General features: G+C 42.7%; 1 protein-coding gene across 1 annotated transcript in view; it reads right to left on the bottom strand.

The window, feature by feature from the left end:
• Positions 1–247: 247 nt before the first annotated feature.
• The window catches only part of FNDC3B (fibronectin type III domain containing 3B), a 338,058-nt gene continuing 320,784 nt past the window's right edge, over positions 248–17,521 (bottom strand). Inside the window, exons 24-26 of the mRNA XM_072808084.1 lie at positions 15,638–15,804; positions 13,564–13,691; positions 248–3,845 (exon numbers count right to left, since the gene is read on the bottom strand). Of these exons, the coding sequence (XP_072664185.1) occupies positions 3,534–3,845; positions 13,564–13,691; positions 15,638–15,804 (607 nt within the window). The 3' untranslated portion in view covers positions 248–3,533. The remainder of the gene's footprint in view (positions 3,846–13,563; positions 13,692–15,637; positions 15,805–17,521) is intronic.

Here is a 17,521-nt window from a genome sequence, read left to right as displayed (position 1 = left end):
TGTGAACTTTTAGCTTCTTTTGCAACATTAGCATATGCGATTGTGGCCTGGGATCTTGCAGGACCTCAACCAGCAGGAGCCGGGCTGCAGCTGCCCCCTTAGGTGGTAGAGGACGGCATCATGCACTGGGCCACCTGCCTGGCCTCCAAAGGCATTTGGATTTGCAACTTTGGGGATGTGGTTCGAGTTTTTAAAAAGTAACAACAGCAGCAGCAATCCTATTCATGGCAGAAAAACCCTACTTAAGTCAGAAAGAATTAAAACATTTATTGGGCATAAATATATTACATATACACTACGATACAGTTAGGTATTACATAGAGCATAGTATTTGCAAAATCTATACATTAAAATTGATATGGCAGTTTTAATACAATGTATATGAAATAGTCTAAAATTTACAATACAGGAAAACATGATTATTTTTTTTTCTCCTAAAGTTGAAAAGCTTGGAATGTATGTCCAACAGTGAGGTAAAACATTTTGTCTTTCAATTTAAAGAACTGTGCAAGGATAACATTCAAACACATTCAATTAGGGCACTTTTCAATTTTGACAGGAATACTGAATTACTGTAGCCAACAAAACATAGTTAGAAAATGCCAACATTTCAAGTTGATAAGAACAAGGCAGATAATATCAAACAAATCTTTTAAAAAACTTTTCTTTTGAAACAATTTCTTTGAGGACAAAGGGCAGTTTGCTTCACATGATTGGAATTTCTTGTGCCAGGGAGGAGTCTGACATACAGAGCATTGGAAGCCAGCCACTCACTCATTCCTACACATCGCAAAAGGGCAAAGAAATAAGGTTAATATGACACTTTATTTTATTGTTCGTGTGTAACGGCAATATATATATAGCTATGTATCAATGTCACATATACATATTTGTGATAGAAAACCACACCAGATGGAGCAGTAATTTTTTGACTGGAGGGATTATAATGAATACCGACTCATGGAGAACAATAAAATAAAGTGCTGTCAGCTGGTATGTGACACACTTCAGCTTTCTGGTGTTCAACAGGATGAAAATCTCAAAAATATGATAAAGTACTCCTAGCAATCGTGGCCTAACATATTATTGCATTTAAAACATTTCAACCAATTCTGAGAATTTCTTCATAGCAGCAGTTCTGAAGTGTTTCCAAAAAGGGCCTCCCCCCGCCCCCCGCATACAGAGATTTTGTACTCAGTTGAATCTTCATTGCTTAAAAATAATGCCTTTTCCCCACTTCCCACCCACTCCCCTTCCCCTTCCCCGCCCCCCGCCAAACACCTGCACGAGATGGGTCTCAGAAAATGCAGATGCAATGTTATTAGTGGGTCATAATGCATAATTAAATAGAGGGCTGAGTTTTTGGAAGGCCAGAACTTTGGCAAAAATATATTTACCTTGATGCCATCACTTTGCAAGGCTAATTAAACTAATTATTATAGTCAATAACAAAATACAAAACTCTCTAGTACTTACTACATCAATATAGGCACACAGAATAATTCATTGATCTTAGCACTTTCTTTCAAGAGATGATTATGGTTTTTTGGGTACATGTAAACGTTTCAATCACTGATAATGGATTTTTTTTGTTTTTTGGCATTTAATGCACTAGATGCTCTTATCTTTTAAAAACACAAGAAAGTGTCAGAAGATTGATAATACTACAGATGTTGCCAAGGAACAAACTGACCTAAAATTACAAAAGTATAAAACACACAAAAAAAATAACATGCTACAAGGGAAAATTAGTACATAAGTACATTTAAAAAATTTTACAATAAATAAAGATTGCACTGTAATTGGCATTTTAAAGTACTGTATGCAGAATATAGTATAAATAAACCAAAAACAAAATAATGTTGGTTTCCCCATGACTTTGGTATGGGAATATTATAAGCTAGTACAGGATACTGCATCTTAAGACAACATAGACCAAGCACAAAATCGCTATGATCAAGAAAAACCAAGTAGCAAAAATATACAAAAACAGAAGCAGGGGGATACACTGTGTCTGTTGCACCCTTTTGGAATATATTTGCACCTCCAACTCTTAAATGTCCCTGAGGTACGCGAACATTATGGACTTTATATAAATAATCCAATGACTTTGGGTTAAAATTGATTATCTCATGACTCAGAATAAACATGCAAGAGTAACACTTTGCACTCCAATAGCACCTGTTGATCAAGGATCTCAAAGCACTTACAAACATTAGAATCCCCATTTTATTTCATTTCATTTTATTTTTAATGCACGGGAAACTGAGGCACAGAGAGGTAAAGTGACGTGTTCAGGTCACGCAGCAAGTTAGTGACAGATCCAGGGAGAGAATCTAGGCTCCTTCACCCCCAAACATCATCCCTCTCCACACACACGGCCAGGTCATCCCCACAAAAGTAGGAACTACAAATTTAGAGGACTCTCTTTTGGGTTTTATCAGTTTTGATCCGCTGTTAGATCACCATGATGTGCACTGAATTAAGGGACTGAAATTCAATCACTTCGTTGATACCTCAAAGAACAGCCTAACGGCAAATCTTTCCAAAAACAATGAGCTGACATGTAAGAAGATTGCTCACAATTAGTGTAAATCATGGACAATGGGCAGAGGCACTAAACTGTCACCAGTTCTCGTCATATAACTCTGGTCAAACAACAACAGAATATAATAACTCTAGTGATTAGATTAGAAGTAGTTATACACAAAGACAAACACACAAGTTAAAGCAGCTTTTAAAATAGCCGAACAAGGAAACAACTAACTATTGCACAATGCCCTCTTAAAGTTACTGCTATGAATCGCTGGGGGAAAATCGACAATGCTCCATCATTTACAGGTGCATTTTGGTTACTTGATTTCTTAGGCAGCTCATAGTGTTAAAATCATAAGAAATACAGATGATTAAAACGTTTTAGATTAAAGTACACATTTTGATCGGAAGGAGCTAAACACAGTTAAATAACTGAGTGACAGAAGGGTTGTTTAGGGCAGCCTTATCTGAGTGAACACATCTTCTGTACGTTGTTGCTGTTGTGGCTGTAGTTGTGTGGTAAATACTATGACAACACTGAAATCCTCGACCTGTAAGTACACACACTGTGATTCACGTTCACAGATACAGATGGTCAGGACAAAAGAAGTGACTGGTGAATATAAATTACTGAACCGTAACATGGAAAAAAAAAAAAAAAGGCTTGCAAAAGACATCAGTGAGAACGGAATAAAGGCAAATCTGAAAATTTAAAAGAAAACATAAGAAAGCTAGCTTTTGGTATCTGGTTTGCTTTTCTTCTTTTTTTTTTTTCTTTTTTTTTTTAAAAAAAAAATCCAGTTTAATCTCTTCCTAGTTTTGCATTTCAAAAAGGTGCACCAAAACACTGATATTTTATTTTTTCCTAGCTAAATCTGTAAAACAAGAGAAGTATATAAATCAAAGAACAGAAGGGCTTAAAAAGGGGAGTATCTGAATAAATGTGTGTATTAAAATGTGTAGAATTAAATTCATACCTCTAGTTTTGTTGGGTTTGTTTACTTCATTAAGAAGTACTGTAATATAAAGGCAAATAAAATGGACAAAGTTGCGAAGCCAACCACAATGAGGGCTGCAAACTGTTCATCAGTAGGCATCATGCTCTTCATTTTGGGATCGTCTAAGCTCCCCGTGTCCCCTGTAAGCATGACCTCACTTCGTTGTAATACAAAAGCCGCAGAGGGGCTGAAAGCTCCGCTTAGCTCCTGAGAGGTGTCTAAACAGCGGCGGCACACACACACGCGGAACCTGTAGTCTGTGTTGGTCTGGAGGCCTGAGATTTGGAATGTTGCTTCTTCTCCCTTGTATACCTTCAAACAAACAAACAAAAGTCCTGGTCAATTCATTTGTAGCAACACTGTGGTCTCTAACGTAATAATCTGGTAACACCAGGGGCCTGGTGGACCAGGCTAGTATTACTCCATACTGACCGTAACAACAAAAATTGTGTAGAAAGGCATTTCTCCTAAAGAAGGTGTGCCAACCCATTGTGAACCAAGAGAAATCAGAATGTGGTGATACTGGGTGTAAGTAATATACATCTAATGAAATACTTTAAGCACTCGTGATCTTGTTCCACAGAGCAAATTCGTTTTTTTTTTTTTTTTTTTTTTTACACAGAACAATTAAAAACGGTTGTGCAAGCAATAAAATGCCAAGTTTCGGTGGGATGATTCTGACAGTTGCGTATACCATGTAACAGCACACCATGAAGATATCCCAAAGTACACACACTTCTTTCTATAATTGGCTTGGCCTGTTCTAGAAGTTCATATAAGTGGAATCCTACTTCATGCCCGCGCTTGTGCTTACAAGACTCATCCATGTTATGGATTCAGTAGTTGTTCCTTTTACTGTGGGGTAGTGTTCCATCACCGACCGTACTTCGGGGTGTCCATTCTCTTTTTGATGGATATTTGTATTTTTTTCCAGTTTGGAGCTTTTATATAATAAGACTGCTATGAGCATTTTTGTATAAATCTTTGAGGACTTCTGTTTTTTGAACAAAATACCTAGGAGTAGGAGTGCTGAGTCACAGGGAAAGTCTATATATAATTTCCCAAAAATGGTTTTCCCAAGTGATTCTATCACTTTGTACTCCTGCCAGTGGAGTATGCGAGTTCAGGTTGCTCCACATCCTCATCAACATTTGTTACTGTCAGTCATTTTCATGTTAGCCATTCTGATGGGTGATAATGCCATGTCATTTGCATTTGCCTGATGCTTAATGATGTTTCCAACCTTTTCACGTGCTCTTTGGTCATTCATGGATCTTCTTTTGTGAGGAGTATTTTCAAGTCTTTTGTTAATTTGTAGGAGCTCTTTTTGTAATCTAGATATGAGTCCTTTGTCAAGATACGCATTGCAAATATCTTCTCCCAGTTTTGTGGGAGATATTTGCCTAATTGTTTTCTTGAAAACATGTTTTTTGATACAGTCCAATTTATCACAAATTAACACAAATAATTTAATGGTCTATTCTGGTCATACAGAGAGTAAACACTTAAGAAAATCCTCCTACCCCCACCCTGCCCCATTACAGTTCTAGGATAATTTCCTTCCCTTTGTTAACTCTGATATAATCACCATTAGGCCTACCATTACAGGGACTTGAAAACTACCAGTTTACTTAGTTTCCATCACCCTTTGAGTTGACTGAAGCTAACGAGTCTATAAGGAAGGATGGGAGGTCTCATAAGGTTCTTGTGTCAAAGTGATAAGTGAGATTCAAAGTTAGAGAAAATGATAACCACAGTAAAATTACATAAAGATTCATGGCTTAAATGAGAGTCAACGAATAAAGACAAGAAAACAGTACCTGGAACTCAATCAAATCAGTAAGAGATTTGGCTGATGAACAGTTAAAGTAAAACTGACTCCTTCCCGTATGAGTGGCCCTGAGCGTCTATAAAGCACTTAAGACATGCCTCGTACCTAGTCACTGCAAGTAAAAGTAAGCCATTCTACTACTTAGAATTTTAAAACACCTCCAAGCATATTACTAAAACAGCAATTAAACGTGACAGGCGTAAGCATTTTCAACCGCTACAGGCTGACTTGGTAAAGCTGTCAATTTTAAGCATTAATACAAATCCCCTAGAAAATACCAAGTATATCCGATCGTCTCAGTGTTGTCTGAAACACTCTCCAGCTATAAGGTGTTTTTAAAGCCTGGTGTGTAAACTTCTACCAAAGTGCACTGGCCATGCATTTAGTGTTGGGCAAAAGGGCCTCACAGTTTAGAAAGGGACCCAACTTCTAATGTTTAATTGATATTTAACCTTTTTCTTACGATTTTTTCCCCTCTCTCCTTTTCAAACTTTACAAGTAGACTTTAAGAGTCTTATCATACTTTTGTTTTGTGCCAAAGTGCGAGAAAACCAACTGTCTGTTTCTTATGCTTACCCAGATTCAACTTTGCTTTTGCTGTTCCATTTGTAAGATTTTTAAGCATGCTCGCTGCTCCCCCTGAGTTACCCGATTTCTTTAAAGAGTGTAGCAAGAGCACTGGCACCTGGAGTCCTAGACAGAGCGAGGCTGGAGCAGCAACCAAGCATGAAGGAGTTGTAAGAAGACCCCCCACCCCGTGGTACTGAGACCACTCTTTCCTTACTGTTCCAAAGATGAGTTAGTTAAATGCATGGTTTAAGACGAGCTTGCTGTTACGGTGATTGCCCCCAGCCCACACCCTGCCAACTACACCACGATGGAACCATCTATGAATTATTTCCCGACACATGAGTGGTCTCAAGAAAACAGTGGTATATATTTATTTTTCTTTAAAGAGCTCTTTTAACTGTGAATTTTTTTTTTTTTTTAAGATTTTATTTACTTATTCAGAGAGGCAGAGACACAGGCAGAGGGAGAAGCAGGTTCCCTGCCGGGAGCCCGATGTGGGACTTGATGCCAGGACTCCGGGATTACAACCTCAGCCAAAGGCTCAACAACCACTGAGCCACCCCAGGTGCCCTTGCTCTTTACTTTCTTAATCTAGATTTAATTTCTCAAGTTAAAATGCTCGAGTTGCTATTTTCTGAGAAAAGTCTTGTCTTGGAAATTGCTGGGACTGCTCCTGAAGGGAATGATGTTCAGCCCACGGGACCAGCACACCAGTTTGATAAAGATGATCCCTCCACCCTTGCCATCCGAACTTTGGGTTCTCATCTGCAATGTCTCAGAAAACAATGCATTGTGATTCTACGGTGTAAGTTAGCACTGGGGTATTTATTAAGTTGGGGAGAAGCTGCCATCTATACCTCAAGCTGCAAGATTTCCTGCTCTACCTCCTTTCATCGATTCTTCTGGATGCCACACCTCTTGAAATATTTGTCTGCACTTCTCAAAGGGTGAAAGACTGTAGCTGTTGGAGCTCTCCTCTGTGCAACCCTGGGGAACTGGGTCTGGTCTGACTGGGAGGCCCTGGGCAGATTCTTCTCAAGCATGGAAACTGGAATCAGGATCCCAGGTCTAAGTCCTTGCTCTGTTACTTTCTAGTTTGTGAACTGAGGGAACTAACGGCTTTGAGTCTTAGTTTTTCTCCTCTTTAACATGGAGATAGTAACCTAATCTAATCCTAAGGAGGGTCCAGGGTTAAATGAGAAACTGGATGTGAAGAGTGCTCTGTGAGGCAATACCCTGAAGGTGAGCCAACTTTGTGAAGTGTAATCCTCCTGATTCGAGATAAACTGAGGATTGGAGAGGCTGTTCATCTCTTAAGGACTTACGAGAAATAATGGCAGGGGTAGCCCCCCGATGAAATCCCACTCCTAACTCAGACACCTGTGCTCACCATTGGAACTCCCCGAGCTTTGCTTCTCCCACTGCCTTTGGTCGGTAGTGACACCACTACCCGACCTCCGCGCTAGTCCTAGTCTAACCACCACAGTCCGACCTGGGGTCCAGTTCTCTGCGCCTGGACCATCCCAGTTCCTGCTGTCTCAGAAGGAAGACACTGCCTTTCCTTTATGTGGTACAGAAGCAGTTCCTCCACTCTATTTGTGCCAAGCCAAGGCTTGGGCAGTGTTTCTGTGATGTGGCCTCTGAATTCCTGCCATCAAACAATGACCTTGTTGTAGAAAACCAGCTAAAAACCTATCCCCACAGATGTTCTGGAGACTTTTGGAAAATGGGTGGCTATAGATGTTCACTTACGTCTATTTAAGTGAATCCTATGGTTTCCAGAATTTGCATAGCTAGAGCTTTTGAAGAAAGCTGGCCCAGTAGTGTATTTAATTTCTTAGGAACCCAATTCATGGAATCTTGAATAGTGACTGCATATATTCATTTTGATGGCTCTGCTCAACTCTAACTCCCTGGAATGAAGATCTCAGGAAACATATTTAGAGAGAAAAGGAATGCAACTTTTCTCATACCATTTGGCTAAAAGCTTAATGAAGGAAACATGGATATCTAATTGAAAGGAACTTTCTTAATGACAAGTCCAATTAAAACTTTGGGTAAAGGAAAAACATTTGCAAATTAAACACTTTCTTGTAGTTTTAATTGGAACAGCTCCCCTCTTACGAGCAGTGCCAACACACAAAAATCTTTTAAAAAAACACGACCCACATATTGAGTGTGGGACTGTGGTCTATAACCACCACAGCAAACAGCACCACGGATGGCCTGGGCTAAGGAGATGCTCAGTGAATGTTCTCTAACTAGAACCCTCAACTACTTAAGAATGGATATTCTTATACCACAGGGCTTGAAAAGAGAGGATAATTACCAGAAACAAATGTACAAACCACAGAGGTAACCGAAAAAGAGTGTTCAGTACAGGGGTGCAGCCCTCATGGCAAAAAAAAAAAAAAAAATAAAAAAATAAAAAATGGAAGCATTAAGTTGTTCTCAGTGTATTGGTAGAAAACATAGTTTCTAATATATTTTAGAAATAACAATGCTGTTTAAAGCCTTTTGGATTCTTAGGAAAAATGAAAACAAGTCCCAATAACCCCCTCTTTCCCCGAGGATTCTGGTTCCTGAGGTTTGAGCTAATGGACTTGTTTTGGTGTAAACAGTCACAGGCAGGGGAATCACAAGACCACAAGTTCATCCGTCTGCCACATAGCTGGGCCTCTGCTGAAGTGACTTTTCACGGGACCCGGGCAGCTCTCCACTTCAGGATGGCAGGCCGTGGCCTGGTGTCCCTTTATTTTCATTCATTTTGACAGAGGCACCATTATGGGTTTTTCCTCCTGCCTCAACCCAATTTAAAAGGCATGGCTCCATGTAAGACTGTCTTTATTGAAGTAACCAATCATAATATCGCAAGAAGTGTATCAGCCATATTATTTTTATAAAGACTATTTTTCTGTTCTTGATTTGATGTACATTTTAAAGTAATTTTGACATGTTTATTCCAACCAGGAGGATTTACAGTAATACCCAGATAACTAAAATGAAGAATCTGCGACCAACCCTGAATTCAGAACAACATCCTGTGTCGTTGGAATCCTTTCTCCCAGCGAGTCTTTGGGGAGGATCTCTGGAGGCCCACATCGGGGCCAATGCCTGTGTCTCTATTAACGATGCCTCTTTCCTGGACTGCAAAGGGAGACATAACTGTACAGCCTCATCGCTCACAAAGCATGTCCTCATTACTGACGGGGCTGAAGCTCACGGGGACCCTGAGCTAGAGGATGAGTAGCCCAGCTTTTGCCACACAGCAGCCAAGGTTCAGTGAGGTGAATTAATTCTTCCAATATCACATGACTGTGGGATACCCCCAGCTCAAGAGGGAACCCACCGACCTGCAATATTACCCCCTCTGCAGAAGGTACAGGTACGGGTGTTACTAACGTGCTTCTGGAGGGTCTGCTGTTTTCACCCCAAAGGGCCTATCAGCTCTGAGAGCACTGACCATGCTCTTGTGTTATATGCCGGGCATCCCTCATAGTACGAGTACTTAACTGTTTCTCAATAAACCAGGGTCCTATGCCTGGGCTCCATGAAACTGAATATGTATTTGTCTCATGAATTTTAAATGGATGTAGGAGCACTTTTCTGAAGGCCTTCATCAGCTATTTTTAAAGGAACCTAAAAATCTCAGAAAGTTAAGAATCTGTAAAATGACAGCTTTTAAATACCCCTATGTTGATCTATTATTTTGCTCTGGGTTAGGACCCTTTATTCAGGCCAAAATTAAAAACAAAACCAAAAAAAATTATAAAAACCCAAAAACCACATTAGGGAACTGAATTGAAAGCCAATGAGAAATACGTAAGCCACAAGACTTTCAAATAGTTGTATTAAAAGAAGAACTTTCCTCATGGTACCTAATGTGATGCCATAAAGAAGCAATTTAAGTCCCAATACTATATTCTAAAAATGACACAAAATGAAAATTTATACAGAGATGCCATCAAATTAACTGTCAAGATCCATAAATTTGCAGATGCTTTAAAGGTTTTCTTAATGCAACAAATCTTAGCACCAAGAATTTTAACGACCTGCCACAAATCTTGTTTCCCTAATAATTTGTTAGTTTGTTGCTCTTTTCTCAACTTCGTTAACTATTCTCTGTAAAAGTTCTTGCAGTGTGAACAGGGATATGAATGTGAATACTCTTGCTTTACATTTTTACATACAGATCACACTCTGTTATATCTTGTGGGGAAAAAAAAAAAGTCACCTGTATATACATACAATTTTCAGCCTTTTCCAGAATAGAATGCTTCATAATTAATAGTGTCTGAAAAGAAGTTTTAAGCTTCTTGGAAAAAAACATTTATTAATGGCAGAAAAGCCTAATTAATATATGTAAGCATTCTAACCTAGAGTACAATTGTGGGTGAGGACTCACTACTTTAATAAGAGATTGTTTTATAATTAAGGCCAGCTGCTCGCTTCCTATTGTGATAATTGAACAAAAGAAAGCTAATAAGCTAGAACCAAGGTGAAGTTAAAGTCAATGTTTCAAGCAAAACATCAGAGAAAGCCTTGGTGCCGTACTTGCCTGTAAACCCAAGTCTGGGAAGCAGAAAGACACCCCCCCGCCCCTTGTAGGGGATTTTTTTCCCCCACCGAAGTTACACCCTTGTAACCTTCCCCCCCTTACTCTCTGTCACCACCACAGCTGTAAGTAACCCTGTTCCTTGAAACCGCCTCTTTCACGTATGCAAGAAGCAGTTACTGAGCGCCAGAGCTGAGAAAACACAAACGAGCACCGCCAGCCCGTGCGTGAGTGGCTGCTTCTGGCTGGGGCTGGGACCCAGCACACAGTGCTCCCTACGAGTGCGGGGTACACGCTCGGCAATAATTACCTCCCATTTTCTTTTGCTTTGCTTCTATGTGTTCAGAGCCTGTTATCTCTGGACCATAATGATTTTAACCATTACTCTGCACCCATAATAGAAAGAGGCTTGATTCCCTATTTCATGTTCAGAACAAGTGAATGAAATACTCAAAACATCATGTTTAAGTTAATGCTTATTGAATAGGGAGAAGCACAGAAACGGAGTACAAAGAGTTCCTGACTCAACTCTGGCTTTTTATGTACCACTACCCAGCTTAATCGTTTCTTGGGAAATGTAGTAAACACACGGTTACGTAAAGAATGCTAATCCCCATCCACTGAGCCTGCCCCGAGGTACTATGTTCTCATCTATTTCCAACAAGAAACTCGTTTATAACTACAATGAGAAATTCTGAGGTATACACATGGGATTATGTACCATATTAGGATTGATATGTCCATGGGTCTAAATATATAACATTAAGCAAACTAAAAACTTTAAAAAAAATTTAAAGATATTAAGCAATCTCTACTCCCAACATGGAGCTTGAACTCACGACCCTGAGACTGAGAAATCACATGCTCTCCAGACTAAGCCAGCCAGCGTTCCCAAACAGCTGATGAAAAAGAGCTGACCTGATGATAAGATCTAAACTACTGAATGGATTTACCTGTTTTAGCAATGCTTGCAATGTATAGCTACTGATCAAATAATGCTGCTTTTTCAATGTCAAACAGCAATCACTATCGTTTAAGCAGCAGAACATTTTTCTAAGAACAGGTGGAAAAGCATGGTGCGTGGATAGAACGTTTGTAAAATAACAATGACGAACATGCAATGAATGTACTGTTTGGACATGAATCATTCTTAGGTATGATAACCTTAGGTTAAACCATAGGCTGTGAGATCCTGTAACATTTTATCTTTTAACCATTATCACATTGCTGTGGAATAGGACAATGCTACTGGCATTAAGATGACTAAATCCAGTAGGAAAAACCCTCTGCTCGCTGAGCTGAGACCATTTTTCTGGTGAGCTGAAACAAATACATGAAATTATTTACTCTGAAATGGGATATGCCTTATAGAATGAGATTGGGAAGTCAGACGATACACCAGTGTTTTGCTCTTACAGAGGAATGATGGAAACTGGATGACATCATCCACAGATGTTAATCAATACTTGGTAGATGTCATAGTTAAAAAAATACAGGTTTTTTTGCAAAGTGTAGCTAAAGCAATTCATTCTAGGTTTTTTTGTTTTTTTTAAGATTGAGAGCACGAGCAGAGTGAGAGGCGGAGGGAGAAGCAGACTCCCCACTAGCAGGGAGCCCGAAGTGAAGCTCAATCCTGAGAGCCCAGGATCGTGACCTGAGCCCAAGGCAGACGCTTAACCAACTGAGACACCCAGACGCCCCACAATTATATTCTTTTATCTGATTCTTTGTTAACAAAGTACATGAAATGTACCAAAATTTTGTTTTATACATTTACAAGTATTCTTTATTATTAAGTAAGGAATGTGAGCCAGCAATTTAACAAAAACTCCAAATCAAATTATTTTCTACCTGTTTTGTATATCTGGAGCCTCTAGAGCTAAAGAGGCAGATCTTTACAAATTGCTAATATTTTAGAAGACAGTTACTGAGTTTGACACACACGCATGCCTCCATTAAAAGTTCTGGTAAGGAATGGGCCTCACCTTTTCCTTAGTGTAATGGTTCATATCCTGATTTCACAAAAATAGTTACTGAGTTCCTGGAAACACGACCGAAACCGATGGAGTATCTGAACCTTTCATAGCCAGTGACTGGTAATGTGTAGTTTTGGAAGAATTAAGGACCAAAAAGTGTTGTGAAAAATAATAAAAGCAAATTCTTTATCTGGCTCTATTCCCGTTACATTCTCTCTTGCATGGGTTTTTCATGTGATCTCTATAGCCTTGCTGACTCATATGATGGTTCTTGAGCTCTCACCTCACACCTACTGAATCAGAATCTGCATTTAACAGATTCCCCGGGATTCCCTGCATACTAAAGGGTGACAAACAGTGATACCTGGAGCTGCTGAATCACAGGCCTCAAGAGCTGATAAGTCACAACCCTTCCTCTGTTATAACTCCTACAGAAAAGGCAGATGGGTGGGGGGCCCTAGGGGGCTGAGGCAGTTAAGCATCTGACACTTGATCTCAGCTCAGGTCTTTTTTTTTTTTTTTTAAAGGCTGGGGTGGGGGGGATGCAGAGAGAGAGAGAGAGAGAGAATGCCAAGCAGGCTCCATGCCCAGTGCAGTGAGGAGCCCGTTCCCAAGACCCTGAGATCATGACCTGAGCTGAAATCAAGAGTCAGATGCTTCACCTACTGGGCCACCCAAGGGCCCCTTAGCTCAGGCCTTGATCTGAAGGTCATGGGTTCTGGCCTAACCTCTTGAAAAGAAAAAAAAGAAAAGGCAGGACACAGGCTTCAGCAGTTCAGCTGAAATTACTTCTCTATAGTCAAACCATTGGCCCCTTGGTTTTCAACTGCATAAAGATTTTGATATTTGTCAACATTACTGCCAATATCAAATACAACTATGGAATTTAAAGTTCTTTATAGGGTCATGCCTGAGAACTGAAGATTTAATACCTCCACAGACAAAATGTAAACGAGGGCATATAAATGAGTACACGTCAGGCAGATTCTATGGCTGATTTTTAAGAAAAATGCCGCTCACCAGTCACTGAACTGTTCATGGCAAGAGGCAGAGGCTTGACTGATAAGCCGCACGTGTGCCATACATACTGGTTCTTACCTGTTTGTACTCAGATTCTCTTCCAACCAATACCTGCAGAATGTAGTTGACAGGGTCACCTTTCATGGGTGGTACCGTCTCCCATAAAATTTCACATGAATTTCCTTCCAACTGTGTCACTCGAGGTGCTGAAATACAAACCCACATGTCCAAGCTCAAAACTCAAAGTATCACAATAACCGCCCACATTTTGGTGATATGGAAGAGGGGGAGTGCTTGTGTCCACTCAGACACAGGGGCTTGCCCTGCCCCCTGTAACACCTGCACTGCACCCTTGACACAGCACTAGCAAGCTATTGGTGAAAAAATCCTGTGCTCTTTATCCTAGTAATAACTCCTTGGCCTGGATTGCATTTTTGTTAGGTTTTCTTTTCTTTTCAGATTTTATTTATTCATGAGAGAGACACAGATGCAGAGACACAGGCAGAGGGAGAAGCAGGCTCCCCGTGGGGAGGGAGCCCGATGTGGGACTCGATCCCAGTACTCTGGGATCACACCCTGAGCTGAAGGCAGACGCTCAACCGTTTTTTTGTTAAGTTTGTTATGTTTTCAATAATATTGAACATGTTCTATGATGAGGCCTTGAGCTGGAGACATTTGGAGAATGCAAAAATGGGGATGTAAACTCTGCTTTCAAGGGAATTAAGATTGAGTTGAGGAACGGGGCAAGCAAGGTAGGAGACAAATACAAAGAGAAACATCACGTAAAGGAGAGTAAGCTGGGGTGTACGAACAAAGTGGGAAGGAGAGTCTCATCTGTGTGTGAGGCTAAGGAAGGTTTGAGGAGCATGTGACGTATGAGAGTAAGTCCAAGAGAATGGCCAGCATTGAGAGAAAGCCTTTAAAAATCAAGTTATCTCATATTTACATATTTTTTTAGTTTATTTTTCACCTGTTGGACTCATAATTCTGGCTTAGAGGAAAGTTGTATTAGTTGGTAGTAAAGCATTACAACGTTAAGGGAATTTTAAAAGATTTTCTCATAGCTTATGCTATATCTCTATAGCTTAATTCAATACCTGGTATTTTATTACTTTGTAACCAGAATGCCTAACTCCTTTCTGAACTCCCTTTACTCTTCACATTTTTTTAGAGGGGGTGGTTTCTGCTTGCAATTCTGTACAACACTGTTTCAGAGAAATAAAGGTCTTTTTAAAAATAAGTTGCAGTTAGTTGGCCAAAACACCATGCAATTTATGGAAAAAAGATAAGGGATCTTTATCAGACAAAACGGTCTTCCAGCCAAGACAACAATTTCCTGAACCCAAGAGTAAGAAGATCTGATCAAGGGGCAGCGTTAGGAAACTGCCCTTCTGAAGAAAACGTACGTGGAATTCAAGTGCTTTCAACTCCGTGCTCCAATGTCCATCCACAAGCACACACTCAGAGGGGCACAGAATCACGGAGACCCTCAATGTGGCCAGCCGTCCTTGGAAGGCGAGTCCATCAGCCCCAGTTGAGCGTGGAGGGGCTGGTGGGGACGGCCTGGCCTGGAGAGACGGGCTCACCAGACCCAGGGGAGGCAGGGCCTGGGAACAGGGCCTTCCGCTCACTCCCTGTCCCCACGAAGGGACGGAATGAACTAGGCACCGGCAGGCCTCCGGACAAATACTCAGGGAGCTGAGGCCAGGCCACTGCGGCACTTTTTCGAAGGCCCCTCTGCACAGTAAGGGCTGGGGCCCGGGGCACAGGCTGCGGAAGGGGCCGGGGTCGGGCACCAGAGTCATCCCAAGGTGGATCCCAACCTTGGCTCCTCCTGACAGTCCCTGGGCAGAGCGATCCTCAAACCCCCCACAAACCCCTCACGGTCCCACCCAAGGCGGGTCACTCCAGACTGTTCCTCTTCCTTAGCTGTGCCCTGGGGGTTGGAGCCTACCACACGATTTGCAGTCCGTCTTCCCACGGACTTGAGGAAAGGCCTCCTGGGGAGGTGCCCTCCTTTCCGCAGAAGACCCGCCCGCAGCCTCTCTCCTGGGAGCTGGCTGGGCTTCAAGGGTGCTGACACGAGGGGGTGTATGTAAGGTAATTTCCTTCCGCTCACAGAAGAACTTGCCAGGATTCACTGCCTACAAACCTTTGATGGCCGGGGGGACGCTCTTGGTCGTGCTGAACGTATAGGTTTCGGAGAAGGGCCCTTCCCCAGCCTCACTGGCGGCCTGGATTCTGAAGGAGTAGCACGTGAATTCCGTCAGTCTCTGCACCTTGTAGGTGTGGCTGGGTCCTCTGTAGATGGAAATAAACCTGGAGGAAGGAGCAGAAGCCATCAGCTGCCTGAACTTCCATTAGTGAAGAGAAGCTCGTCGTCACTGCGAACTCACCTTCGACTCGGGGTTAGGCCACGACAGTAACGCTACCTGGGCACCTGAGAAATGCACTCTTGACCCGGATTTCCCAAGTAACTGAGGCGTGGCCGGAAAATCCCTTAAATTTTAACCTCGATCTTTTGCAAGAGCATCCAAAGCCCCTTCCCAAACCAGCAAGACGACATTAAAGACTACAGATCTTTGAGAAGACATTTTAGAAGGAGAAAAAAAGATGTTCTGCTCCAAATCATCCATCAGGCTAAAATGATGGAAAAGCCGACACAGGTGAACTGGGCAGTTTATAAACTGGCAGCTTCTGGATCCTCCTCCTCCCGGAACCCGGACTCTTCCGGACTCTGCTAGTTGTGATCTCTAGGGGGCGTAAGCACGGAAGGCAGGCAGGTAGAAAGCAAGGCCTTCCGGCCTCAGGTCTCCCCCGGGGTCTTGAGAAACGTGCGCTTTTACAGTGAAACTGGATTACCTGGAACTAGCGTGTACTACCGTCAGTTTGTCGTTTTACAGTTAAAGGTAGAACCTCTGGAAGTACCCCCCCACCCCACCCCCGCTCCAGATTATCCAGGATTTCTGTAGGTTCGAGATTTGAGTCCTGCCAGCCCAGGGACATCATGAGAACCGCCGCCCGCCCTGGGCCGACAGGCCTGTCGATGCTCCCAGGTGCCAGAGTCTGAGGACAACGCGCCGTCTTCAGATACTGCTGGAAGTCGGTCAGACTGAATCACGGCGGAAAACGTCTCGACTCTTAGGCTGACATGGCCGGGGCCGGGGGTGGGGGGGGGGGGGGGTAGGCAGCAACTATGAATCCATTTAGCAAACGTCTCTTGAACATCTGCTGTGTGCCAGGCCCTGTGGCTTCCAGGATGACTAAGAGCAAATCCCTGCGGGCTGGCTGGTCCTGTGCGCGGTCAGGGCTGTCGGAAAGCAGCAGCGTTTCCCTGTGCCAGAGAAAGGTCCCTCTGGATGGAGGGAGGGAGGGGTGGAAGGATGGATGGATGGAGGGAAGGATGGAAGGAAAGAGGGAGGGAGGGATGGATGGAAGGAGGGATGGAGGAGTCTAGAAATTCAACAACTTTTTTAGAGAACTCGTCAGAGCCCATACTTATTTTAACACCCCCACGCACTCATCGGCCTTCACAATTCGGGTTCCTGAGCCCCAGTCATGTGACTATTTAACACCCCCTCTGCTCTGCCGGGCAAGGAAGCACCTTCTACTAAGGGCTGAACACCTGCGATTCCCAGAAAGCCAGAGTCCACTCCGACCCGGCGAATACCATGGCAACCTGCCCAGGGCCCGCCACGCCCCTCCGCGACGAGGGCACCCGTGATGCCCGAGGCAACAGCTCCTCTTAACGTGGCCTCACCTGGGCCGGTCTCCGCCCAGAGCAACCGCCCTTGGTTACGCGGCACAGCGGAACCCCCGGTTTAAGAAGCAGACAAACTTGCCATAAGAGCCCGGGCCTTGGGCACATCTGGAGAGGACGGCGAGCACCAGCACCGCCTCCCCGCCACGCCCCGCTCTAGGGAGGCCGCGTCCTTTCCAAAATAAGGTCAAACCATCTGCGTGGACGGGAGCACTCACGGTCACAGAGAACTGCACGGAGGCAGTTCAGGACTCTAACTCGCCGGTGTCATCTAAG

The sequence above is a fragment of the Canis lupus genome, chromosome 31 (assembly GCF_048164855.1).
Source record: "Canis lupus baileyi chromosome 31, mCanLup2.hap1, whole genome shotgun sequence".
Taxonomy (NCBI): domain Eukaryota; kingdom Metazoa; phylum Chordata; class Mammalia; order Carnivora; family Canidae; genus Canis; species Canis lupus.
The sequence above is the reverse complement of the archived record's forward strand: the minus strand, read 5'-3'. Positions and strand labels throughout refer to the sequence as shown.